Source organism: Lineus longissimus, chromosome 17 (genome assembly GCF_910592395.1).
Source record: "Lineus longissimus chromosome 17, tnLinLong1.2, whole genome shotgun sequence".
NCBI lineage: Eukaryota > Metazoa > Nemertea > Pilidiophora > Heteronemertea > Lineidae > Lineus > Lineus longissimus.
This window is the reverse complement of record NC_088324.1, coordinates 15,712,431-15,739,605: the sequence shown is the minus strand read 5'-3', so window position 1 is coordinate 15,739,605 and position 27,175 is coordinate 15,712,431. Positions and strand designations below refer to the sequence as shown.

The following is a 27,175-nucleotide window of genomic DNA, read 5'->3' as shown; positions in this document are numbered from 1 at the left end:
TCAATATGGCATGACTGGGAATTTGAATAAGACTAGCAAATGCTTTTTCTAAAACTCCACGTACATTTACACTAGGCGTTTCTGTACAAAATTTAAGTAAAAGCATTTGCTAGTTTTTAATCACCCATTGGCTTTCCTTTAAAGCATGGGTCAAACGGGCTCTGCTCGCCTAGGCCTTTTTATGTAATAAGGAACAAAGGAGTAGATGTACTTTTATGCGATACACGCAGGGACCACTCCAGATAACATCATAATGGCGCCTGATGGGTTCGAATGGGGGACGAGACAGGTCACAGAGGAGCTCTTATGAGAAGAAAAAAACAAACAAAAACTATCCCTTGAGCGGGTTCGAACTGGGGACCTTCTATACTTGAGCCATGAAACCGTTGTTATGAGTGAACAAATCTTTCAGGTATTGTTTGTACGAGCTTGAGTAGAATGGCGTTTTGCCCCATCTGTTCCATTTTCAGTTTCAATGTAGCCTTTAAAATTGGCAATTTAACAATACTGGCAAAGGAAATTCATAAGATACATAATCAGGAGATGAACATGACACCCTCTGATGATTATAGGAACACGCACTGTTTTTGCGCGTTTTAAAGATGCAAAACATTTTTCCACTTCGTTGGTATTGAAACCAAGCGTGTATTGAGGAACTGTATGATCAAGACATCTTCGATTTCTGACAGGGGCCACGTGAGGGCGTAAGGGTCAGTTCTAGTAATAATGTGAATTGCTGCGCGTCCAGTGCTCCGTTCGTGAAGACGGTAGCGCCACTGCGGACTGCTTGTAGTTTATCATGTCTGAGGGCGTTTGGCGTTCAAAACATGGCGGACGTGTTCTGTTACTTGGCCGCTAGGGTTTTTATGGCTGCACGTCAGCTTTCATTTACAGTTCATGCGGGTCACACCATTAACAGGGCGTCACTGCGACATGCGATAAAATCCTAGCGTTTAGGAGAAAAACAACGCTCTACCATGCCTCATCGCAGCGATAACTGTCAGTAGAAGCAGAGGGCAGCAAAAAATATTTTCTTTATGGGACGCTGGCCAACTCTAGCGGGCAGTGGTGCTTTCCTGTACGTGGGTCTCAAGTTTCCACCCCCCAAACACTTGGTATCACCATTCATTATTCAGACCGTCGACTGATGGTATCACCCGACCAGCAGTCGAGTCAATGCGACAAACGGTAGTTACCACGGACGCAACCAAACGTCACATGACTCATTGGGCAATCACCGATATTTGGATAGTATTTAAACAAACGATCCTAACTCGTGTGTGATTGGTTTGTGTGGTCAGTATCGGCGAGAAGTCAGTGGTGATCGGTGGTTCGTGGTTGTGCTCATATCAGAGGTGGGAAGAAGCAGGACGTGTTAACCAACAGAATATCTCAAGGTAAAGCTGATTCCTGCAATTCTCGTTTCATTGCTTTTCCAAGACGTTGGTTTTCCCAGTTTTGACTTTTCATTTGTTGATATCGGTTTATCGGTGACATTACATGATTGAGTGGGTCACTGGTATTTGCAGTCACTTTCAATTGGTGGCAGTGTTGTTAGTGGCGATTGGAGACTGATTCAGGTTGTGTTTTCTAATAAGAGGCAAAGTTGATATCTGCAATTCTGTTCCACTCGTTGCTGTCGCAAAATGTTGGTATCACGAAAGTTCATGAACTGTCTTGTTGGATGATAGCTTATATCTCGTTATAAAATGTACCGTGTGTTATTTGGGATGATAGGACAAAGCGGACACCTGTGCCGCTGCTTTGAGGAGATATAATTCCTCTTTTCATTTCGTTTCATAAAGATCTATTTCAAGGAATCAGTAGGCCTGTCATGGTTTATTCTTCTTTTGAGGCAATGCGGCTGACAATGATAACCCGGTCTTCCATTCTAGGCAGGGGCATGATACCGCGTGTACCAGTTTTATAACATTAGGCCTACTTCCACGAAGGACAAAGGTCATATCTAGTTTGATAACCGCAGTTCCATGAAGAACACTGGGTCACATCCACTCACAACCTGGGAGGAGTGCTGTCCCAATTACAATCAACAAGTAGACCAATTATTGTTTACATTAACGCCATAGCCTATATGTGTTGTGTCCACTGCTGTCCAAATATCGACCAATGACGTATTCAATTGTGCGACATCAGATAAGAAGTCAACATTATGTAAGGTCTATATCTCAGTCGGACGTGATATCCTCCTCTCATGTCTCGGATTTGATCCTTTTCCTTCGTCTGCTGCAATTCGGGTAGGTCTGATGAACGTTCGCTATTCGCCCGTACACCGACAAGGTGAAGCGGCTGGGGTGACGAGCCAAGCTCTCATAACCAAACTCAGGGCATGCCTGCATGTTCACAAGCCATGATGTTTTTGGTTTTAAATGGACTTCACTTTACAAATTCGTCGATTCGATGTATACTTTCTTGACGGTGCAACATTTTGGTACAGGCCTAGTCTTTTTTCATTCAGTGCACGTCCATATCCACCTTTCTACTTAATGCAGTTCGTATTGTCTATAATAAGTTTTAAAGTCGATTTTACTGAGAAACCGCGTCATGTGAGTTAAAATCGACCTTTCTGATAAATCACGGTCATGAGTTTCTCAGCGCACCTGAATTACGACCATCGACCTGGCCAATCGGTGTCACCCCTTAAACCTTGCTCAGTTTATCAGGACAAGGGCCATTGAATATTTTACTATGTTGTGTTATCAGTTGTCTGACTGTGACACTCCCTGATCGGACTCGTTGTTTTGGCGCACCTCAGTGTCTTCGTATCGATATTGGGACATTCGTACATATTCCAGATTGCCATTGCATATTGACAATATCGTCAACGCATTACAGTTTTGGCATAAGAACTAAAATGTCAGGTGTGAACAGGGTCACTCTAATCGGAGGGTGGAAGGTGGGTGGGTGTTGGGGTATCAACGAGGTTGTGGTCTTCTACCGCTCTGCTCTGAAGGCAATGATGAGGCCATTTTGCTCAGTACCTACTGGTTTAACATGCATCATCTGTGCCCAAGTGTAACATCCTTATGTTTGCCTATCATTAGAGAATTCAAGTCCCTTTCCATCACCGGGAAATTACATTTCATTTCTCTGCAAGCTCTCATCTATTCATAACCTCTTCTCCCTACCTCGACATCATAAGTGCAGAAATCGATCGCTACATTTTCGTTATCCCTCCATCTAGTTTCTGTCACCGCTAAATCCAGGCTCATGAATGCTGATTGTTCTGTATCTGCGGCTATGAATAAGCGGCTAATTTACAAGTCGTGTTTCAGCGGCAGTGTGAAAGAGTCAGATGTTATACTCCCGTGGAAGAGTGACGATGGCAGTCGATGCACAGGGCGAAAGTATTACTTCCGTAACGTCTTCGTTAGCAATACTGCCAGTGCCTCGGTGTTCCCGCACTTCACCCGCACAGCACACTTTGCAACGCATAACCTGCCAGGAAGACTAACGCTGGGTCGCCTTTCAGGATAATACCTGTGCGCTGTGAACAGCAAGCATGGTTCGGCCTGCATCTATCATTCCCACACCTCATCGTTACTCTACGGTTTCCCTTGTTGTAGCTCTCTCTCAATGAGTTTCTGGCGGCATGCATTTTGTTCAGAAGCACTGGGAAAACCAGCGAACCTCTCGCAGACACTCACTGTAGCTACATGTATAATGGAGGCAAAAGCTACCCCCCTTCGAGCCGCATTTGTTGCTGAGCGTAAGCGGTAAACGAATGATGCAAAAAAGGGATAATGTGTGTCAATTCTGTCGGAAGAGTCAACAACTTCACCGTTCTATATTCCGATTTGAAGATGGTTTCACCATACATATGCAGCGGAGAGTAAGTTCGGCTCGGTGGCCTTATGGTTCCATTCATTTATGTCAAATTCGATTTCTTTCCAGTCTTTGAAGAACGCCTCCAACGTCTCTCAACCTAAACACATACGATGGACGCCGAGGAGTTCAGAAAACGCGGGAAGGAGATGGTGGACTACGTTGCCGATTATCTCGAAAACATCCAGGAACGCCGTGTCTTCCCGACGGTGGAACCAGGCTACCTCCACCACCTCATTCCAGACCACGCCCCAGATACACCGGACAAGTGGGACGAGGTTATGGCCGATGTGGAGCGTGTCATCATGCCAGGGGTAAGTTCTTAAAAAGGTTGCAAAGGTCTTCGATGGTTGATTAGGCGAACTGCTCAATGTATTTGCCGCCAGAATCCGCTCAATGAGCTGGCGTTTACGGTAATGAGTGAACCCATGGCAGGATATGATAACATTGGAATGCCACATGTGCCATCCATTGTCGATCTTCACCAGTCACATACAGCATTGAGGCATTGGTAGCTTGTGATGGGAAATATTACCATGAGGTAGATGAGCAGAGTTCCGTACGAAGCTGATCAGTCTTCGCCATGAGGTTCCGGGTTCAGGATGCAGTTTTAGCACCTGCTTGTGTTGTCATGAGTAGATGGCTGTGATCAGGTTCCACAACTCTACTTCGTCTAATGATTCACCATGTCTGACTATATTCTTCTTGTTGCAGGTGACCCACTGGCATCACCCTCAGTTCCACGCCTACTTCCCTACCGCACAGTCGTACCCAGCCATCTGTGCTGATATGCTCTCAGATGCCATTGGCTGTATCGGATTCTCATGGGTAAGTGTCAGTAATCCAAGGAATGTGTGCAAACATCGTCGTTCCGCTTGGTCCAGCCTTAGAGTAACCAGCCTAAAGCTCCGGCATTCGCCCAATCTGATATTCGTGTTGTCTGGTCAAGATATTCCGATACTTTGTCGTCCTCCCCCAACGTGTTAAGATTTTGTACGTATTTCAGGCGTCAAGTCCCTCATGTACAGAGCTAGAGGTGGTGATGATGGACTGGCTCGGCAAGATGCTCAACCTGCCAGAAGCATTTTTATCAGGAGGGAAGGGTGGTGGTGTAATTCAGGTAGGTATTCCTGTCAGTGGACATGGATGAGTTGACACCCTTCATCTAGTTACTCTGGGTCAGTTGAGCCCAGTGTCAGAGTCTAGACTTAACACAAAGCCAAACAAGACATGTTGCTTTGCCTTGAGGCGGTCTTCACTTACTTCCAAATACGGTTCCAACGCCTTGCCAACGGTTCGGATTAAGAAGCTCCTGTCGTGACACTCTTTGCTCTGACCCTAACTTTTACACTCGAAGCATTTTGTCACCGATCGACGTTCTGTAGGATATGACAAGTCTCATCTAATCCAATAGGCACTGGAGAAGAAAAACTCAGATCTCAGAATGCGTTATGACAAATGTCCCTGCCTGTCCAATTCCAGGGTACGGCCAGTGAAGCCACGCTTGTCGCTCTCCTGGCCGCTAGGTTCAAAATCATCCACGAACAGCTGGAGAAGAACCCCGACCTCACCAAAGCTGACATCATGGGCAAGCTGGTGGCCTACTACTCCGAACAGGCTCACTCTTCAGTCGAGAGGGCGGGCCTACTCGGCATGGTCAAGATGACTGCTATCCCGTCTGATGAGGAGGAGAGTATGAGGGGAGAGGCACTGGAGGCGGCCATCGCCAGGGATAAGGAGAATGGACTGCTTCCATTCTTGGTTAGTGATTTCTTCCCAGTCAGCCGGCAACGCACCGTTCTCAGGCAAATTCTCTAACCACCTTCTTTTAGTCCACTCGCGCAAACGTAGTGGTACGCTGGATGCACTGTGCAGTGATGTTGTCTCAAGCATCTTCTCAGTCTCTTCTCGCAGTTGCTGGAAGTAAATGTCGACATAATTCTACCAACAGAAAGTGCTGATCGAGATGTTTCGAAGTGATTGTACGTCAGTGTAATGCCGTCCCCTACCATGCTCAACTTTAAGGAGTGACACATTTGCGGCTAGCTGATCTGAGGGGCAAACACTACAACAATGCCGCTTGGTTTCCTGGCTCAACTGTGACCACAAGCCACCGGTAAAGTGTGAGCTGATTGTAAGGTCACGCACTCGATAAGAGATACCATGCCAGACCATAACAGCAACTTGCCTCTCGTTGCAGGTTGTCACCACATTAGGGACCACTTCTAGCTGTGCCTTTGATAACCTACTGGAGGTAGGCCCCGTCTGTAAGTAAATTTAGCTTAGCATCTGTTTCAGCAAATAAAACAACGATACTTCAGAATGAGGTGCAGCAGGGTTCGACAACAGATCGCCTCGATCCATTGTTAATCACTATCCTTATGCGTTTTGTTTGTGGCTGAAGGTCCAGATGATATCTTAATGGGCATCCCGACTACCGATTGCACCCTATATTTCTTTAGGCGCTACATATCAAAGGCACACTGCAGTTGAGAAATGGATTCTCTCCGCCGCGTTTACTTGGAAGGGTGATATTGCATTCTAGAGACAACGAGACATCCAGCAATGCTACCATCTGGAGTAGCAATGCTGCCATCTGGAGTAGCGATCACTCACTCCTGCAACTTCCCATTTCTCTGTCAACGGTGCCACCACATCCCTCTGGGGAGTTGGTCTTGAGCCGTCTCTGTCAACACTTTGTGATATTCCAGGTGAAAAACATGATATTTGGATGCATATCGATGCGGCATACGCCGGGAGTTCCTTTATCTGCCCTGAGTTCCGACCCTTCCTGGACGGAGTGGAGTATGCCATGTCATTCAACTTCAACCCTCACAAGTGGATGCTGGTGAACTTTGACTGCTCGGCCATGTGGTAAGTCGCCTCCACCAGTTTTGTAGGGCCTGTCGAAAATGGGCGACTGGTCACAACCCAGTCTTTCGGCCACTTCCTTCATGCGGACATCTTGGCGACTTCGTTATCAGAATGTCGATTACTGTATATTGCAGTTGGTGAGCCGGTTCAAGTTGCACGACTAACTTACTACCAGTAGCTAAAGGCGAAGGTTCACCGTTTCTTCAAGAACGGGATATTTCAATGCTCATGACTGAACTCATCCAGTCTAGTCCTACACTATCATTAGACCAGGCGCAAAGGTTTGAAATATCCTACGATAGAATATCGGGGGGAAAGGATTCTATTATGGCCCTTTAATCTCTTAGATATTGATGCTTAATTGGTCCCTCTAGAACACAATACTATGATCCGTCAGAATACAATATGGCTAGGCACTTCTTCGAGTAGAACGGGCATTTTCGACTGCTACACATAGGCGTCCAGACGGCGTCATAGCTGTGAACAATGCGAAAGAAAAGATTGTTATATCTTTAGGACACCACCGTATAGTATTACCACCTTTCCTTGAAGGTTAAAGGATTCCAGCTATGTTGTCGATGCGTTCAACATGGATCCGCTCTATCTGAAACATGACGCTCAGGGCCTAGTGCCTGATTACCGACACTGGCAGATCCCGCTGGGGAGAAGGTTCCGATCTCTCAAGATGTGGTTTGTCATGAGATTATACGGCATACAGGGTCTACAGGCATACATAAGAAAGGTAGGGGTGATCCTGGTGTTCCAGTTAAAAGTCTAAGTTCAGCTTCAAGTGCACTCATGCCTAAAGCGCGGATGGATATATCAAGCTTTCCTATAGTTTTGTTCTGTTTTAGGGAAGCCCCACGAACAACAGAAATAGCCGTGAACACTGACATCGATTTACAAAAACAACATGAAGAACAATCTAATATTATTACACCACTGACAGTTCCATGCCCTACATTTCTGATACCTTCTGACTCATTCTTCCAGCACATTGAGCTTGCACACGAATTCGAAGCTTTAGTAAGAGAAGACGAGAAGTTTGAAATCTTCGGTAAAGTCACGATGGGTCTCGTCTGCTTCCGGTTGAAGGTGAGTCGACTTACCACCGTCCCATCTCATCCTCCCCAGATAATGCGCCACATTCAGGATAGTGTTGAGTTTTGGTCACATTCAGCATTCATATGTAATTCATGTGTGATGTGGAACCTCCCTTTAATGGACATCTTTGTTATAGCAAGTCACCATATTAGGACAGTAAGCTTGGTCACAAGTGGGGCGTTTCTACACAATTCAACCTCTGAAATTAGGTCACCTCCCGATCAAGGACCTTAGAGTTACCAGCCTCGTACAGAGAGTGCATTGGTCTCCTTTATTGACAGGTATCACTGTACTTGCCGCTTCTGAAATGTTTGTTTGTTCTAGGGCCCTAACGAAATCAACGAAGCTCTCCTGAAGAAAATCAACAAAGAAGGCAAGATACACATCGTACCATCCAAGGTCAAGGCCACGTACTTTCTGCGGTTCGCCATCTGTCACAAGGAGAACGATTCGGAGGATGTTCACTTCGCTTGGGAGGTAATCAAAACAGCTTCCACTAAGGTGCAGATTGCCTATGATAACGGAGAGTTATCTAATGGCTCTAACGGCACACCTTGAGCTAGATGACAATTAGGTTTGGTGGCAATTAGGTTTGATGGCAATTAGATTTGTTAAATTTGTAATGAGCATGAATGACCGCGACTCGTATTAACACTTCACAGGAAGAACAAAGGACATTCATGATCCGTTCGCTTGGAATGTAATCGAAACCAGGTGCTGATTGCCTGTGACAGGGGGAATAACCACAGTGATCCTACATGTACGTACGCAATGCGGCCGACCGGATATTTGAAATGGACTCGTCGAGGCCTTTGTCCGGGCATTTTGCACACCCGGGTTTGCAGAGGAAGGCCCTATATCATGTTGGATCACAACTGATTTATAATTTTTTAATGAATAGCATCACATTTAATCAATTTGGTCAGATTCAAGATGATTGTTGCATTTGTGCGCCGGATGAATCTTACTCAGGTGTATGATAATTTTTGTGCTTGTTCATGTATATAACCGTTGCAAATATATGATGCAAATTTTCTAAACATATTTTGTCTTCTTTCTTTAATTGAATACAAACAAGGAACATACTAAGAATCGATAATTGATAATTGATGTCTAATTACTGCATCCTACCATCCAAGTCAGTGTCGAACTTCGCCACGGCGTAAAAACACATCTTCACAATAGGTTTAACGGTCGAAGACGTCAGACAATGCCCCCCCCCCGTGCTTTTTCTGGCGTCGTCGACCGTTAAAACCTATTGTGAGGATGGTTTGTTTTCCCGACTGCAGGTGGTACATGCGTATCTGGTAAGTTGCCTCCGCAGAACAGCTTTCTCTCCGTGACATTTTGTTCCTGCGGACCTCAGATATTCACTGAATGTGTCAAAGATCCATTTTGGTCTGCAATATCTAACAGTAAAAGAGTAGTCACGCAGATACACAGTAATTGTTGCTTATTACGATCAAAGCCAGGACGCGATACACGAGAGTCTAAATCACGAGAAACCAGTCGGAAGTCGAAAGACTCGGCCGCCAATCTGGCACTCTGAATCGATCTGCAATTTCTTCCAGTGTTTGCCTACGTTTTTATAATGAGGTACACAGGAAGAAAATGATTGCAATGAACCTGATTGCAAATCTTGAAGAAATGTGTCTTTAAATGGAAGTGCTGTCGTTTTCTTGGTTTTTTTGAATAAATGTTGGCCACAATTATACACAGGAACGTTTAGTTGGTGGCGCTTCCGATTTATTTGCTTGAAACCACAGGGAAGAAATAGCAGTTTCCACTATTGACCGGATGGCATACACCGGAATACTTTACTGATGGAGGCTCCTTCTGACGTCATGATTCGTTTTGGGGGTGTTCTACGCGAAGGCGTCAGCAATGTCAACGCCTTCAGGTTCAATTAAAGAGAACAAGATCAACTAATAATAGTGATTAGTCCCTTTTTGAAATATATACATGTACATTTACCTGCTTGAAGAGAAAACGTGGGGTGTACTTATGAGATTTTGTAAGCTCAGAAAAGGTCGTTGTCTTAAGTCGCTCCAGCTTACATAGGATGGGTGGCTCACTCCGTATTCAAAGGTTCAGTCAGCTGAGAACTTGACATGCTCAAATTAGACTGTGACAGCAAATCTTCAATATTTCGACCAGCTTTCTTAACTTGGCTCAAAAGGCGAAAATAGAAGCTTATTTACTCGAAGTGTGTCACTGCTTTATCTTTCATGCTGAGAAGATATTGAATAAGTTGTAGGCGTTATTGTTTAGTTAATCCATTACAGGAAAAGACAAAGTCAGTTTGCCAAGAATAGAAGAAAATCATTGAATTCTATTTTCCCCTCCTCTGATGGAACAGTGTCAAGCAGGAGCTCCATTTTAAAAGAGTTAAGCTAAACTCATCTTTTTCGAAGAACAGTTGGGTTTACGAAACACAGTTGCCGTTGCAGTTCAATCAAAAAGGACTTTAGTCTGTTCTGACTCTGCCGAGTTGTAAAAATATTCCTCGTACTAGCGAAAATAACGCCAACATACTGTTATATAGTAGAGACACCTTTTTGCAACTGTGTTTAACTTGACCTGATCAACCTGGTAGCTGCATGCCTATAATGTTCTACCTTTAAGTCATAAACGCCCCCTGCATCGGTATATACAAACCGATGTCTTCTAATCAAGGTCTTCTTCTTTACACTTGACTATGACAGGACTATGACCACATCTATGACAGGACTATGACCACATCTATGACACGACTATGACCACATCTATGACACGACTATGACCACATCTATGACACGACTATGACCACATCTATGGCAGGACTATGACCACATCTATGACAGGACTATGACCACATCTATGACAGGACTATGACCACATCTATGACAGGACTATGATCACATCTATGACAGGACTATGACCACATCTATGGCAGGACTATGATCACATCTATGACAGGACTATGACCACATCTATGGCAGGACTATGATCACATCTATGACAGGACTATGACCACATCTATGGCAGGACTATGATCACATCTATGACAGGACTATGACCACATCTATGACAGGACTATGACCACATCCAAGTATCACAGTCGGTGATGACGAAACTAAACTCAACATCATCAATTGAACGTCAGCCGTATCTCTCCCACTATTGATATCTCCTACCGTTGGCTTTACCTTAAATGTCAAAAGTGCGCGTTCCTCTATTACTATAGCAACGACGCCAATACCGGAATGATGCACTCAGATGTATGTTGCTGTAATGGAGACTGGTTGTTAAAAGAATGTAAGAGCTGTAAGCTCTTTATGTTCCTTGTACCTCCATTATGCCCACTGTGAAAAGGAGGGGACGGCAATATTACGTCGGTCAATAAATCTAGCTGCACTAGGCTTATCGGGGGAGAGGGAGGGTGAAAATCGACAGTACCGAGAGACAGGAGAAAATTGAGCGTGAAAAAAGTTTTTGAAAACGCTTTTCCCTCTAGAAATCCTCGCCACGCATATGTAGCCCATGTTACTTGAAGAAAGGTCCGCAATGGCGGTGGACAGTTTTGAAGACTAGTGTCCATCATCTTAGTACTGGCAGTAGGCCTGATGTTATCTGTCCAAACAGCGTCATTGCACTGACGAGGTAACTCAGAACTGCAGAAAAGTGGGCGTCCTTAAATTCCATCATGCAATTCATCAATATGATAAAAACAACATATGATATTGGTAAATTCTTATTTATTGTAAAAGGTGTTATTCGTACCGCACAACGAAAAAGGTGGGCTGATATGAATTTGATAAAGATAAAGAATATCCGTGCTGGTTACTTTTATATCATATACGTATACAAGAAAGTCCAGCAGGTCCGCTCGCACAAAAGTGTATACTGCTGATCAGTCACAGAACTTACAGACATCATGACAAGCAACTTCATGGTCGTAAGTGACATCAATTTTTTCCAAATCGCATAAACAACATGAATTCCTTCATTTGCAAGTTGTAACTAATACCGTGCCGTCTTTAAATCCTATAGTGCATTTGATTATGAAACCCACCAACAACAACTAAATCAGCTCCAGGGTACATCCACATTCAACAAATCACAATAATCATCGAGCAAGTACATGTATACTAGGGATGCACCCGATCAGAGTAAAACCAATGGAAGCGTTGATATGACTTCAGGAGATGGGCAAACGAGGGACGAATACCCCTTTTTCCAAACCATTCCTTGATCCATGGCAACTGATATAATTTGGTAAACCCAGCGGAGGGATTTAGCGTACAAAGTTGGACAATTTTGTCGCGAAAACTTAAACGATGAAGTCAATATGACAAAGGTCAACTAGTGTAAGAATCCGGATCTTAGATCGAAAGAAATGCATTGGCTATCCGCAAGATGTCTGTACCCGAATAACCGTACGATTGTCTTGACTGTTATTTCTTCTGAAACGAGTTTGTTTTCCTGGTGAATTACTCCTGAACTACCCCCGTTTGCCTCATCATTTAAGCTCATCATTCGAATAAAGGGGCTGGTTGGCGGGGAAAGCAATCTTTCTATTGATCTCTGACCATGGCTCCAATTTGGCGAGATTAGAAAATCAACGAAGGGGATTTCAAAGTCAGGCAATTTTACGGAGGCAGTATTTCTCCAGAGGCAAAGGAGGCTGGAAGGAGGACATAACAGATAAACTCGAAATTGAATTACCACCGAACATGGTGTATTGACGAAAAGATAACGAAGGGGGAAGCATTGATGTCTAACGATAAATGAAACGCGAGTCACAAAATAATATGCAGTATGTCATATATACACGCTTGGTATCAATGTATAAGTTCTATACGCTTTTTTTTCGTTGATAGAAACAAACAAAAGAAGCCCATCACAATTTTACTGTTTTCGTTGGTGCCAGGGGCATAATGACAAATCTTGTTATGGACTCTTGGCATAACATGTTTGTTATATCCTTACATGTCAAACCAACACGACGTGAAACCATAACAGCTTTATCAGATCCAGGTAAAACCATTAAGGGAGCGAAGGCAATCCGGTATTTAATCATATTTATCAGATCGGGAGCATTATCTTGGTATAGTCACCCCTTAGGTGCTAACTTATCAATGTTTATGGCTGACATTTCCTAGCATTGCAGCAGGGGACCATTAATTTTCACCAGTATGTAGGTAGCCTCATTCAGCCAGAATATAGATAAAACCTAAGATGTCATAAATGAAAAAAGTACAAAGCAATATTCGGTATCAATTCTTCAAACATATCTGTCTGAAAAAAGATTACAAGTTACTAAATATGAACGCTATTGACTATCCTGAATGTCTTTGCCCGGAGGCTAATTCTAAATATCAGTTTCTACATCAATAATATACCAATACTTTGAAGATGAAAACCGTTTTGAATCTGTGTTCTATTTCAAATCGTAAGACCTGATATCAAATTGGTCCGAAACCCTGGATATCAGGAGCAGTCTCTTTTATAGTTTTCCATCATAGTTCATTCAAGCTCACAATATAAAGGCGTATTTCATCCCACTGCTAATTGGAAACATACATTGCCAGTAACTAGACAAGGAGCCTCATATCTGAATGGTTAACCCTATTGGCTATCACGAGAAAATGGCCAGGAGAACACAGGGTTGTATTTCTGGATGGACTGGCTTTGCTTTCAAGAATTTAAAAGTCCTGGCTCTTCACGTCTCTTATATCAATGCATCAATGTAACTATAGTGAGTGAACACCCAATGCTCCCTATAAATACATGTACATCTAGTGGCTTATATCATGTACATCGTCGACTGTCGACCAGCATATACATTTACAAGTGCAATGAATGACATTTCAAATTATGTTACGTTTGGAACGGATACTTAAACCTTATAACAGCACATTATTGATAGCTAGAATGGTGATTTTAAAATGACTCGGTGATTGGATGCAGATCATTTACTACCGATATTCGTAAATTTGGTTGTCATATTGCCAAATCTAGGTCTGAATGTCGTTTTGACAAACTTGGTGACAAATTATTTCTTACTGACGAATCTCTATTTGTAGAAATCCTTTGATCTACGCAGCGGCTATTGGCAAGTAGAACTCAGCCAGGACACTAAAGACCAGACCACGTTTATAACTCATGCAAGTTTTACATCACTTTGATCAGACGTTCCCAATGTGGGGATGGAATGACTAATCGATTAAAGATTTATGTTATTTTGATGATTTAAGTTGTCGATAAATTCATGTATGATTAAAGTACCTCACCACATGCCGCACACAGCATGGTGTCTAATCATGCAGTACCGTTTTTGCTATTAATTAAAAGAAACACTTCCACAATCTTGTTAAGGATACAGGTAATGAGATTTGGAGAAACCAATAATAGCATGGTTCCTCGCTGACACACTATGGTGATTATTACACGTACAATGTGCTGTGAATTTGAAGATTTGAAGATTGATTCTTTTTCCATAGAAATAGCATCCGCTTGTGTGATAATGTTCATTTCCAATTCTGTTATCGGCCAACATGTTCTTTCACGAAGGAGGTCCATCATCCACTGTCACAACCAGACGACAGTACAAACATTCATTTCATTATCACAGATATCTCCCCTAAACCAACGAGATCAATTTCCGTCAGTTTCTCATGAGAAAACACGCGATGACAGCATTCTTCAAGCTGACCGCTTCCACGTGAGCAAAATTTTGATGGACATCCAAAAAGAACCACTTGGTTTTTCACCTGTTTGAAAACAGCCGGGTGTATGCCCTCCGGAACGACTGGTTACACATGCAGTAGATGATTGGGTTCACACTCGAATTGAAATAGTTGATCCAAATGGCGATGTCGTAAATGCGCTTGTGGATGCAGTTGTTACAGAAAGCCTGGAGTGGCCACATGATACTGTAGGGCAACCAGCAGACAAGTAAGCAGCCCATGATCACGCCCAAGGTTTTGGCAGCTTTTATCTGCTTGTTCAAACGCATTCGTTCCAAGTAGGTGTATCGTTCAGATTTTAGATACTCCCCGTAGGCAAGTTTCGTATGTTTGCTACCAGGTGGCGGTGATAAAGGTCCCGGATCTGAGCGCCTCGGTAGCGTGAAGACAGAACTGCTCTTGCGCATGACCATGTCATCACTCATGCAGCTGTTTCTCGGGGCCAGCAGGCAATTCGTGACAAATGACCCATCCACACTGCGGACCCTTCGCCCGCTGAAACTTCCCTCACTATCGCGAGACAGATTACCCTGTTGAGGATGGTCAGTTTTTCCTTCGACATTTGATTCAGAATCTTCATCGTTCTCATCATCTGTGCTCGCATCGTCATCATCCACAAGGCACCGACCATCTAGGGCCGGTGTCTCTGAGGCCACGGCAGTCGTTACATCTTTCCCCCCAGCATAGGCAATCAACCCAGTGCGAAAGATTGGAATGACCCTCTCGGTGCTGGGCGTGTTCTTCATGCCTGCGCACGTGGCGTCTGTCACAAACGTGCTATCTTCCTTCTCACTGTCAGAACTGGAGGACATATCGCACTCAGTCCCCGTGTGTCCTTCGCTCGTACTCTGACTGTAAACGGAGGCAAGCCTCTTGCGTTTTCCTTTCGCAACGAAAGGATTGAACCTGTTCGCAGAGTATGGCGTAGTAATCTGTGCCGTTACGTAACTGTTCTTCATTCTACGCAGACTCGGTCTGTCTGTTGCCATGGTGCTACGGATGGATCGCATACGGATGTTCATCTGGTGAGAGTGTTTGCGCAGGACCGACATTATTTTGACAAACAAGCAAATGATAACGGAAATTGGCAGGAATATACCGGGCACAGTGGCGATGATTACGATGTATCCTGGATCCCAGATGTGCTGGCACGTATTTGGCGGCGTATAACCGTTCTTCCATCGCGTAAACATTAAAATAGTTATCCAATACGTAGCAGGGACTAACCAAGCTAGGAATATCATAATTCTAGCCCGCCTCTTCGTTCTTGAGCGGATTGTTTTCAGTGGTTTTGATACAGCTAAATATCTATCGTATGCTATCATGCATACATTGGTCAGGGATGCACAGCATGCCGTGTAGTCAATGCACTGCCATGTATCACAGAAAATAGTCCCGAAAATCCAGATTCCGTCAAAAACAATGGAATACATCATCATCCACGTCATCACAACACTACCCACGACCAAGTCAGCAGCCGCTAAACTAGCGATGTAATAACTGCTAATGTTCTGTAATCTCTTATCCTTCTTTACCGCAATAATTGTCACTAAATTCCCAAATGTCGTGAATAATATTATGATTGATAAAACTGAGCATACGATGGCTTTTCGCTCTGTAGGCCAAATGTCAAGGTCAGACGCGTTGGTGGCAATGCCTGTATCTTGTTTCAGGTTCCCCTGGAGGCATCCGCCAATTTTCACCATGTCTGTGCCACCCGATCCTCGCGATCGATTCAGTTCCTCAGACTGCATGTTTCGAGTTGATTCACTTTGAAAACGATAACACAACTCATTTCGCAAATCACATGATCATGACCACAATTCACAGCGCATGCGCGCCCTGTATCCCTTCGACAGTGGTGTAATCCGATAAAAGGACAAGAAAAATTACACTAAACGTACAGCTTCGAGAAATCGTCAAAGACGTTTTTGCTGTTGTTCGTCAAATCAATGTACTCTATGATATTCTTGATAACTTGATATCAGCGATGGCGGCGTTGTGATTACCATTCTAGATACTGGTCACCCACTGTAAGCATCGATCCAACACAACCGAACTTCATCTTCGATCAACTGAAAAATGTAAAGTTGGCAATGAAAATGAATGTGTTCACCAATTGTGACAGGATACAAATAAAGATCTCATCTGCCTGGCATTATACTGCATCAATCCCCTGCTAGTTCCTTCCATAAGTTCACCTTCTAGATAAATATGATTGCTCACACAGACTTATGAAAGGCGTTTTATATATTCATCAAGTACCGTATTTAACGTGTTACCGAATGTCAGTGATAGTCTTTCTGAAAACGAACACCAAGTTCTCAAATCAAATTGCCCCTTCCCCGTATCAAGCTACAGAACACTAAATGAATCTATACACAAAACATTTGCATTAGCCATCAGGCAAATGAAAAGGATGACAAGCTACATTTCATTTGTAAACACGTCAAATGAACCCAGGGTCCTCCGCCGGCGAAGTTCGTAAACGACATAATCAAATTGTCACTTTGAGACTATTCTGCCATGAGTGATAATAAGGCTCATGCATTGAAGTTGTTATTCCAATCTGTCGTGTTATTCACTCGATTAACACGTCAAACATGGAACACTTTCCCTGGAGATGTCTCCTCGTGAAGACACGCCAATTTGCTCAGTCATTTTCCTATTTCATGCCCCTCCCTGGGACCCTTTCCCAACCGCACTCCTGGTGGTCAACATTTTAGGAGTAGTCACGTGTAATGGCGTTGTTGATACTCGGCGTTTTCGCGCCAGTCATGTTATTCCACGCTTTCTGAGAACATTTTGTCGATACTTCCGATCGCATTGTCCAACCAGAGAGGTAAACTCTGATATTCTGTAGCCTTTGAGTAACCTTTTTTTAAATACCGCATTGATATTGATATGAACTTAAACTGACAGTGTATTTGTTAGTACTTTAGAGACTATGCGTTGACGCGTCAAACCTCGGAACCCGGCCAATGGAAGCTAATCCGTTTGTCCCCTTCTTTCCTTTGGAGGGATATGTTTTGTTTGCAGGTGACAAATACTGCTCGAAATGTGGTATCGGCAGTTTGTCAATAAGATGCGCTTGTGTGCTCACGATGGTACAGTGGGCTTTAAGGCAATACATAAAAATCAAATGGGCTCGTTATGATTCGTTCGATGTTGGCTGGACACATGACTTTCATCCGACATGATCGCTTGGAAGAGGTGTGGTGATAGACGATGTGAACTTTTCTGCTTCAGTGGAGCGCAATGGAAACGGACCACGTTTACTTTGGTTTAGGGGCTTCAGGTCATCACCTCACCCCTATTAAGGCAATAAACATGACCCGATTCGTGTTCCAAGCTTGACGACTTGCAATGAGAGATCTGTCACGGAAATCACCACAACAAGAAGAAATTTTATATGAGCGAGATTTGGGATCGAGGCTTGCGTGCCGAGTCACCACTGAGGAAGCGAAAACCCCGAAAATTTATCGATATGACCTGCCACGTGATCATCTCCCCCCCAATCAGAATGCGCCTTTGATTTGATTTTTCTGGTTTGTGACGAAGATCTTTGCCACTTTTATAAAACGGCATCAAAAATTAGCTCGGGGCTGGCTCATGCTACGAGATACTTGCCTTTCGTATATCAAATGGATAGCTCTCAGCTACATCTCAAATCGCATCTAAAGTGTCTTCAAGAGTATTTTTACAATCCCCATATCACGAAGCAATGGCCAACCACGCCCACCGCGTTAGAAGACCAGAGTGCTCCGAGTGACTGATCCAGTGCCGCCAAATGATAATTGATTAGACGTTCCTGATTACGATGCCGATTCGACATGGATAACCACTGTATGGTACGTGGTACTTGGCAGGATGTACCGGTGGAAGGATATGTTATTATCTTTGAGAGTGAGAGGGTATACGCCTCCGCCAATACGGTACCACGCACTTTAACTACTTTTCATGCAGACTAACATTAGTTCGCAATGACGTCATGGTAGGCGAACTGGGCGGGGAGCTGTGTCAGTCATATAATTTTGTAAAAGATGCCAATGATATTCTAACCTGCTTCGATAAGAAGTCCCTTTTTGAGGACAATCAAGAATGATTCTAGAACTTTGATAAGATGATTCCGAACGCCAAACATCCTCCAATTTATTGCACTTGTTCAGAGTTCTATGATCAATTATTCAGTTCTCGAAGAAACATATTAAAAAAACCCTCGAAAAGATCGATAGGCACGGCATGATGGCAGGTTGTCAGGTAATGCTGCTGAAATCAGGAGGATACGTGCCACGTACAAAAGATGCTGATATATCTATCAATTCAGTTACTAGGAATAGATAGAATTGGTGCAGAATTTAATCTTGACGTTTAAATATGCGTTTCAAGGAGGACTTGCAATAGTGCGAAAACGATTTCCAGAAACCGCTGAAGTTCTAACTGTAGTTTGATGTATCAATTGATTCAATTGGCATGTCTATATGGTAACGCCTTAGGCAGGATGCTGCCGACATAACACTAGTATATACAACCATTTACTAGGGATGTTGTTTATAGTTATGATACCCAAGAAAGCATGTCAATTTAAGCTCTGAAGAAATAGAAAGGGTACGTTTTCCGAATCAAATCCAGGGGCTCCAACAAAACCAATAATTACGTTCTTCTGTATCTCATCGTTGTTTTTATGATGTTCGTGTCGTTTTCAAGGTCCAGTCCTGTGCGAAAGCTATTTGCAGACAGTTACCATGGTGTAGGATATGTCTCCAACTGCAACTCGACTGCAGGCCTCCTTGGTTCGTGAAAGGCTTAGCCGACGAACAACGTAAACAACAGGCCTGGTTGTAATCTTGGAGAAAAAGGGGATGTTCTGTCGCTTGACGAAGAAAATAGCTCAGTCTTCGAGCAATGTTACATTTACCTTATTTTCTGTTCTCTTAATGCTTATTGGCTTGGATGGTTTTGCGTTTCAGCGATGACCGTTTTAGCACGGTCTATTTGAAGGACTGGTGCCTCAAAAACTGGTTAGAAATTACCAACAAATATAAGTACGATCTATTTAGAGGGTCATGTCTTCGACGACGATATGTAACACTTTAGCAAACCGACGACGGGGAGAATTATTCATATCTTTTAATCATGTTTGCCACCTTACCTTGATAGTTTGCTTTAAAGTATCGTACATCCATTTTTCTTGATGAGGCGAAGTCCTGTTGGTAGATTTGTAACCTCTTGTCGCAAATACTCGCCAGTCCCTCTAAGATCACGTTGGTGCTAACAGAAGCGTCAACATATGCGAGTAAATCTTCCTTTGACGAAATGAAAAAGGGTTGATATCCGTTAAGAGTTCAAGTCTACATTCCTTGATAATGAGTTTTCTTTTCGTTTGAGATTAGCAACATACAGTTACCGGAGAGTGGGATGAAACTGGGCTTCTTTTTTATATATCACTGTGCCTACTGTCGTACACCAGGAAGGTAATCCAGTCAGACGACGAGGCCTCAAATTCTGCAGTGACAACCGCCTAGCCAAGTCACATTATCCAGATCCGCAAAAATACTTCCTTGGTTACGCCTAGTAACGGAACTCCAGATAGGGACAAACCACGAAAAACTAAAGAATTAAAGCTCTTATCGCCTCATGTCTCATCCAGGGACTGTATCTCTCGCATGTGGTAATGGACACCTAAACTGCTCCAGCCTTTTCAGCAACTATGAGCGAAAACTTAGCGATCGCATCTCCTCACCGATTGGCTGGTTGTGAATGGGTTTCTACAGTAAGGAGAATTTAAACGAATCGGGGGCGTTCGGTTATTCTATTTCGAGAACGCTGCGACCGCGATCGGAAAAATACGATGAATCGGAAAAAGTTCGAGCATTCTCGGATAATTTCGGGAACACTATAAATGGCATTGCGCTTGTGTTACAAGTAACCTGGGAACGCTTAATCAATGAGATTGAGGAGGCATACAATTCAATTGTGCCGCATTGTCGAGGGGTTATTCGTGTAAATATTGTAAGAGTGCAAATCCTGTGGATGCTGGGATACTGCGAAGCGAGCTGGTGAAATTAGATTGGCTGTCTTTTTCCCTCGTGATTCTGGTAGTTCATCCAGGGTTGGTTGACAAATTATCTCAATGAATTCCTTGCGCTGTTATGATTCACTGGTGACTCCAGCACGTTTCAGAGACACCCGTTTATCATGTCTATGGGGTTCTTGATTTTAGCTTTGCACGAACACCGACCGTTATGTCGGAATGATCATTTGACATAATCTCGACAAAAACATTTGGGGCCATGCAACAACAGTCTGGCCACCATAGCCGCCTTCATGGAAACAATCAACTCTGTTCGATCATAACGAATATCCAGATTCGCCGGGTAGGGTTCTCCAATAGAAAACGTCCATGCTGAAGTTGGGGACATGTGAAGTCACAGGATGGCCGCTTTAGTCGGGTGTAGTAGGTTCGAGGTGTCACCTCTAATGACAGTCTCAAGGCTCCCAAGCGAGTAGAGCTTCTAAAGTTAGAGGTGGCACCTGTAGACTAATGCCTGGTCACGAGGCCTACCAGCTGTCAGAGCTTCAAAGGTTAGAGATGGCACCTCTAGACTAATGCCTGGTCACGAGGCCTGCCAGCCGTCAGAGCTTCAAAGGTTAGAGATGGCACCTCTAGACTAATGCCTGGTCATCAGGCTTGCCAGCTGTCAGAGCTTCAAAGGTTAGAGGTGGCACCTCTAGACGAATGCCTGGTCATCAGGCTTGCCAGCTGTCAGAGCTTCAAAGGTTAGAGATGGCACCTCTAGACTAATGCCTGGTCATCAGGCTTGCCAGCTGTCAGAGCTTCAAAGGTTAGAGATGGCACCTCTAGACTAATGCCTGGTCACGAGGCCTGCCAGCCGTCAGAGCTTCAAAGGTTAGAGATGGCACCTCTAGACTAATGCCTGGTCATCAGGCTTGCCAGCTGTCAGAGCTTCAAAGGTTAGAGATGGCACCTCTAGACTAATGCCTGGTCATCAGGCTTGCCAGCTGTCAGAGCTTCAAAGGTTAGAGATGGCACCTCTAGACTAATGCCTGGTCATCAGGCTTGCCAGCTGTCAGAGCTTCTAAAGTTAGAGGTGGCACCTCTAGACTAATGCCTGGTCATCAGGCTTGCCAGCTGTCAGAGCTTCAAAGGTTAGAGATGGCACCTCTAGACTAATGCCTGGTCACGAGGCCTGCCAGCCGTCAGATCTTCAAAGGTTAGAGGTGGCACCCCATGACTGATGCCAGGGCTCGAGGCTTACTAGCTCGCAGAACTTCTCAGGTTAGAGGTGGCACCCTATGACTGATGCCAGAGCTCGAGGCTTACTAGCTCTAAGAACTTCTCAGGTTAGAGGTGGCTGGCGAAGAAGCAAGCTAGTCACTTAACATGATACATCATTGCACTACAAAAAACATGCCCTTCCGTCACACCTCAACTTGTGTCAAAGGGCAGAAAGTGATATTTGTAACCCTTAATACCAGGCCACCCGTCCAGGCTCCCCAGTTGCAAGCGCCGTTGCTAAGGTTAAGGATCAACAAGCGAGGCCAGTTGCTAGACAAGATGCATCATGCACGACAAGAAGCGGATCCTTTCCCAGTGGTGTTTCCTGGCAGATGTCGCCATTTCCCCGGAAAGATCGGTCAAATAGGTGCCCTTGTACCAGGTTTTTAACATCATCGGCGTTTCATAATGATGGCGTGGGGTATTTTCTTGTGGAGTAGCCTGATTAGTCTGAAAGATGTTGCTATTAAGCTATCATGGTCCGTGCTTAGAAATATAGCCTACTTGCAGTAAGTAAACTTCAATCAGTTCTTGACTTCGTGAAAGGTCATGCTCATTAAATTTTGTTGAAAATAATTGAAAGCATACTGAGAGGTTCTTTGCGCCTCTGACTGCTTCTTTTATTGTTGACACGAGCATTTCGTGACACAGAGTATGATCGTGGATGTCTGCTCTTTGATAGTGGAAAATATCATTTGATGAACTAGTCCCAAGGCCAAGGTTATCACGATTTCAAATTTTGCGAATCACTTCCAGAGGGGACATGTGAACGCCCATGTAGCTTTCAATTTGGAAACGCCATGACACGTGACTCGTGAACGTGATAATATGACGCCAGTGTTAACTCTTCTCGCGAGATCTTTACCAAATGGAGAGATTTTACCAGGTTTCCACTTGTTTTTTCAGCTGCCATCACAACAATCTAAACACAGCGCTATAAGAACACACTGACAGGGATAACGGCCGCTGCTGGTCCCCTGGAACATTGCACACAATAACAATAGAATCAGCATGCACCTAATCAAAGCATGCCTCATCCGACAGACAGGCGCAATCATGTTTCTTTTGCCAAACAATCCCATCCGGTGATGCTGACTGCAATATTGATGAAGCCGATTTCACCGGAAAGCTTTGTCAGTCGTGCTAATTAGAAAAAAATATCCCCTGTTGTCCGAGGATAGGAAAGGGCACTGTTGTTGACTACTAAAAAAAACACGAACTCCAAAATAACTCCTGGGCAATGTGTTCTGCATCCTGAAATAATGACCGAGCTCAGGAACTTGTGCGAGGGGAGGAACATACGACTGAATAATGGTATTCGAGGATGTGTTTCGTTGCTCCATACGACTGTCGTCCTTTTCAGTCACCCGTGCGCCGTACTTATCTATGCTCATCTCCACCCTAAGGTTTGCGTACTGACCATCATGTACTAGCTGGTAAGGCGCGAGTTTAGTTGCAATCATGCCCTGGATGGGGCAAAGAATCAACGCAGAACAACACTTGATCTAAAAGTTGTTTATTGACAGAAATCTCATAACAGTTTCATTAAAGATCTAAATAGGTTCATAAGCTTCGTCAAGAGGAAATAACATAGGAGGCCGGGATGTTCTTTGGCCATTTTCCCCCCTGGTTTGGTTTGATATACACTCTTAATCCAAAATTCGATCATCACGTGTGGCGAGGGAGAATACACATCTAACTCTAACATTGGGTGATATGAATAAAGACTAGCAAATGCTTTTATCTAAAACGCCATGTACATTTACACTAGGCCTTTCTGTACAAAATCGAAGTAAAAGCATTTGCTAGTCTTTATTCATATCACCCATTATCTACAGATACAAAGTAACGTTCGAATTTCTTCAGTCTATTGCTATCATGAGGTTGCAAAGTTTTGAAGACAAGATGGCGCCCTGACAAGTCACGTGACGCTTAGAAAGTACATTTGATCAACCGGATGAGAAAGGGCTTTGTGTTGGAATTACTGCGTCTAGAAAATCGCGACAATGGCGGCCACAAACAGCATAATCACGGATACAGCAATAGTAGAGGAGCCCTGGACTGGGATGTTTGATGGATGAAGGGTTGGCATCCGAGTTGGCATACGCGGCGTTGGCATACGCGGCGTTGGTATTACCGTCGCATTATTCGCTGGTGACTTGATATTACACACGTTGACAGAGTTACGGAACATGCACAGTGCACTCGCTGGTGGCTCACAGATACCGGGGTGAGAAATACCGTCGGATGTGGCAGGGGCTTTCCCGATCACCCAGTCACAGTTAGGATCACCCAGCTCCTGGCCGTTGGTCTTGCCGTCACCGTCACTGTCAGCCTTACACAGGGTTTGGGTCCACGACTGGAAACAAAAGGCACGTTTAATAAATGAATCGGATAATGCAGTGATAGCATAGAGACCAACAACTGATCATGACCACTCTCTGTGTTTTAATCCAAGCACTGATTTGAAAGGCATTGACTTTGGTTTGGCTGTCCCAAATATTTGCCAAGCCACGGTTCTTTGTGTAACGTTTTTGGTTGATCCCCATGTGTGAGTGTTTGGATAAAATAGACAGCGAGAGATACCATGACCTTCCAATGTGAGGGGAAACAGAGAAAACGTGTCAGTCCGTCTTTAAGCGTTCCCAAACAATGAGAGAAACACTCAGCAACACGTAACACAGGTGAAGAACATTGAATTGTCAGTCCTTGACTACAATGTCCAGGGAACAAAGGATTGCATTATGCGCTTTAATCTCTAAGCTATTGACGCCCATGGCTGCACAAATCAGATACCATGATCCGTCTGAATACAATAGGGCGGGACACTACACCGGCCGCGATCGGCCCCCGACCATGTTTGGAAGTTTGTTGTCTTCATTTACGATTGAAGCCACTTCAAGCTTTACTTAACTACATGTATGTCAAGTCTTTCAATTTAATGAAAGACTTTGGCTATGCTTCAAGCAGGCAATTAAGGGCAGAAAGAGTCACGACGTAGACCTCATAACACCATTATAGCTAACATAAAGCTAACATGACATTATTTATGTTTTCGCAAAGCCCCCCAAACGCTGATCCCATTGTACAACCCCGAACATCGTGATAGGCGTACACTTTGGCGTTTCGGAAGCTTGCAAAAACTCCCTATTACACAAACTTGTAAAAACCTGCATTGGACTTACGTATCCGGCGGCTTTGAAGGCTAATCCGAAAGGATTGCGTGCATTTGATCCGGCCGGGCTCCAGTGGCCCACACCGGCCCATAAGCTGTTTGGCTTACACGGGTCCGGCACCTTGTCACCGTTGGGGATTTTCCCCGATAAGTACGGGTAGGCCGTGCTGAGGACGATCAGCGATGCCACAGTGAACAGTGTTAAAGTGATCCTCGCCATTCTGACTGAAAATTGAGAACATTGTTTGAGACTTTGATATGGTTTAAAATGCTTTTGGAATGAACTGCCTGAGCGTGAATTGCGACAGAAAATACTGGTTTTAAGCCGAGAAAATCTTTACCGGAAACTCAGATTCTCCGCTTGGTGTTAGATTAAGGGGCCCGACTTTCATGGAAGTGTTTCGAATCTATACGTCACATTCTTTTGCTATGAGAAAGTATCGATGGACTGCCTATACTACTGTTTAGAGCCCACTGAAATGGCGATTTGGAATGTGAGATCATCTTGAAGTTTCAAGTGTTATGGTAACGTTTGACAAATACGTCTAAATATCTCTAAAGTTTGATTGGCAAGAACGAAAAATAAAGATTAAGGCACAAATATTAAGACTGTGTGGACCGCTACGGAAAGCTTCATAAATTAGACGTGGTCAAACTCACCTTATCTTAAATTTTTTGGCCCTGAATATATAAACCAGTGCACCTTCTGTCACAGACGTCGGCCTTATAAAACCAGTTCCTGGGCGTGCCAGGTGACGTATGGCGAAATTGGGACAATAATACCACCTATCCAGAAAGATTTGTATGTACACGTTGTTTCTACACTATTATTAAAGGTTTAGAACTTCGTTCAACCAAGAAAGCCTTATAAAACGTCCTTGGGTCAACAAATGGAACGATAGCATTGACTTGTTCATCGATAGTGTACACATTTATGATCATAGGCTTGAAACGGTATGTAGGACTGTAATCATAATGGGAATAAGGCGTTGCCCTTTTTAAAAGACAGTGTTCACATCTTGGTTGGCATATGGCGCTCCGATGCGGTCGCAACTTAAACTAATATAAGTTTAACTAAAAACACTCTCAGTTCTACTCAAATTGATATGAGCCGATCTCAACTGATACGGAATATATGTGTTTAATCATCAGCAAAATTTCTTTAGTAATCATGCAGTGAGAATTACTTGTATTTCAAATATTTATTTCGGAAATTTTCCTTTCTATTCCCGAATAGTAGATTCTGGGGAGGTAACTTGAGCAGGCTTTATAACCCGGCACTGATAATGATTAAAAGTAAGTTGAGCTGTTTCCTATCTTCAATGCTTGCTCGAATTTCATTTGGACTCGCGTTACAAACTTCACAATGGGATGTAATTCTCGGCGACCCATGATAATAAAATCAAAAGGATTATTCAATAGCGTATTGTTTTCTTTGTTTGTAGCTGGTATATTCGGCCCTAGGTGCTACGTGAGATCACTGTCATACGATATATACCAGGTTATTATTTTTTTTATCGCGAAGAAGCTAATTACTATCAAGATTTCTCAACTATCGCGGGAGCCAAATCCACAGGATGTCAACGGGTGCGGTTTGATCAGAGACGCAGAGACATTAGGTATGTTAGTGTTCTTCTCATCGCCTCGTAAAAAGCACAGGATACCAGATCGTGACAACTTTGGCAGTCTGGTTGATCTGTGACATGTTGGCCTTCCTCACTCCATGCAACGAATGATACTGAAAGAAGTGTTGGTCTGTGTGGTTATCAAAGCTTATGATTCCCAACTTGATAAAGATTTATTACAATCTCGAATGAGTTGGTTGTCCTGCGATTTAGCCCGCGAACGGTAAGCGAAAAAAGCTGAATTTTCGCTCTGAAGTGTCCGGGCTTCTGCAGGACCTCCATGACAGATGTTTGCCACTCCAAGAAACCTTACACCCGATGTGTTAGCAAAAGTCTATGGATTGTCTTGACAAAATTGGAACACATGATCTTAACAGTTAACAAGACACAGTCACATTCACACCATCTGCAATGATGATACAGCCAGAATAAGGAAGAAATGGGAACTAACACAGTGTACACCGCGTATTTACGTTCCAGTTCCGAGTACTATTTTTCACTTCTATGACGATTCACGGGCATC

At 43.8% G+C, this 27,175-nt stretch overlaps 3 protein-coding genes across 4 annotated transcripts; 1 reads left to right on the top strand and 2 right to left on the bottom strand.

Annotated features, from left to right (window-relative positions):
* Window positions 1-1,288: 1,288 nt before the first annotated feature.
* LOC135501098 (aromatic-L-amino-acid decarboxylase-like) lies at window positions 1,289-8,855 on the top strand. 2 transcript variants are annotated; one of them, XM_064792904.1, is made up of 10 exons: window positions 1,289-1,397; window positions 3,913-4,157; window positions 4,558-4,671; window positions 4,850-4,963; window positions 5,326-5,604; window positions 6,044-6,110; window positions 6,555-6,717; window positions 7,270-7,459; window positions 7,711-7,812; window positions 8,146-8,855. In XM_064792904.1, the coding sequence occupies exons 2-10, from the start codon at window positions 3,957-3,959 to the stop codon at window positions 8,377-8,379; spliced, it is 1,464 nt and encodes a 487-aa protein (XP_064648974.1). In that variant the 5' UTR covers window positions 1,289-1,397; window positions 3,913-3,956; the 3' UTR covers window positions 8,380-8,855. The 2 variants fall into 2 exon arrangements, with proteins under 2 accessions (XP_064648974.1, XP_064648973.1); XM_064792903.1 differs by lacking the exon at window positions 1,289-1,397 and adding an exon at window positions 2,134-2,255.
* A 5,717-nt stretch (window positions 8,856-14,572) lies between these two features.
* Window positions 14,573-15,604, bottom strand: LOC135501043 (tyramine receptor tyra-2-like). The gene has a single exon (XM_064792763.1). The coding sequence runs from the start codon at window positions 15,602-15,604 to the stop codon at window positions 14,573-14,575; it is 1,032 nt and encodes a 343-aa protein (XP_064648833.1).
* A 7,748-nt stretch (window positions 15,605-23,352) lies between these two features.
* Window positions 23,353-25,797, bottom strand: LOC135501254 (temptin-like). Its single transcript, XM_064793274.1, has 3 exons — window positions 25,688-25,797; window positions 25,038-25,252; window positions 23,353-24,211 (listed from the first exon to the last, which is right to left on the bottom strand). Exons 2-3 carry the CDS (start codon window positions 25,245-25,247, stop codon window positions 23,843-23,845), a joined length of 579 nt encoding a protein of 192 aa, XP_064649344.1. The 5' UTR covers window positions 25,248-25,252; window positions 25,688-25,797; the 3' UTR covers window positions 23,353-23,842.
* Between the last annotated feature and the right edge of the window lie 1,378 nt (window positions 25,798-27,175).

Bases quoted from the DNA above. Each gene is read 5' to 3' on its own strand.
- LOC135501098 (XM_064792904.1), top strand. From the start codon at position 3,957: ATGGACGCCGAGGAGTTCAGAAAACGCGGGAAGGAGATGGTGGACTAC. The intron at 4,158-4,557 runs GTAAGTTCTTAA...TTCTTGTTGCAG, and splicing joins AGCGTGTCATCATGCCAGGG to GTGACCCACTGGCATCACCC. The intron at 7,813-8,145 runs GTGAGTCGACTT...TGTTTGTTCTAG, and splicing joins TCGTCTGCTTCCGGTTGAAG to GGCCCTAACGAAATCAACGA.
- LOC135501043 (XM_064792763.1), bottom strand. From the start codon at position 15,604: ATGTCGGTCCTGCGCAAACACTCTCACCAGATGAACATCCGTATGCGA.
- LOC135501254 (XM_064793274.1), bottom strand. From the start codon at position 25,247: ATGGCGAGGATCACTTTAACACTGTTCACTGTGGCATCGCTGATCGTC. The intron at 24,212-25,037 runs GTAAGTCCAATG...TTTTGTTTCCAG, and splicing joins CCTTCAAAGCCGCCGGATAC to TCGTGGACCCAAACCCTGTG.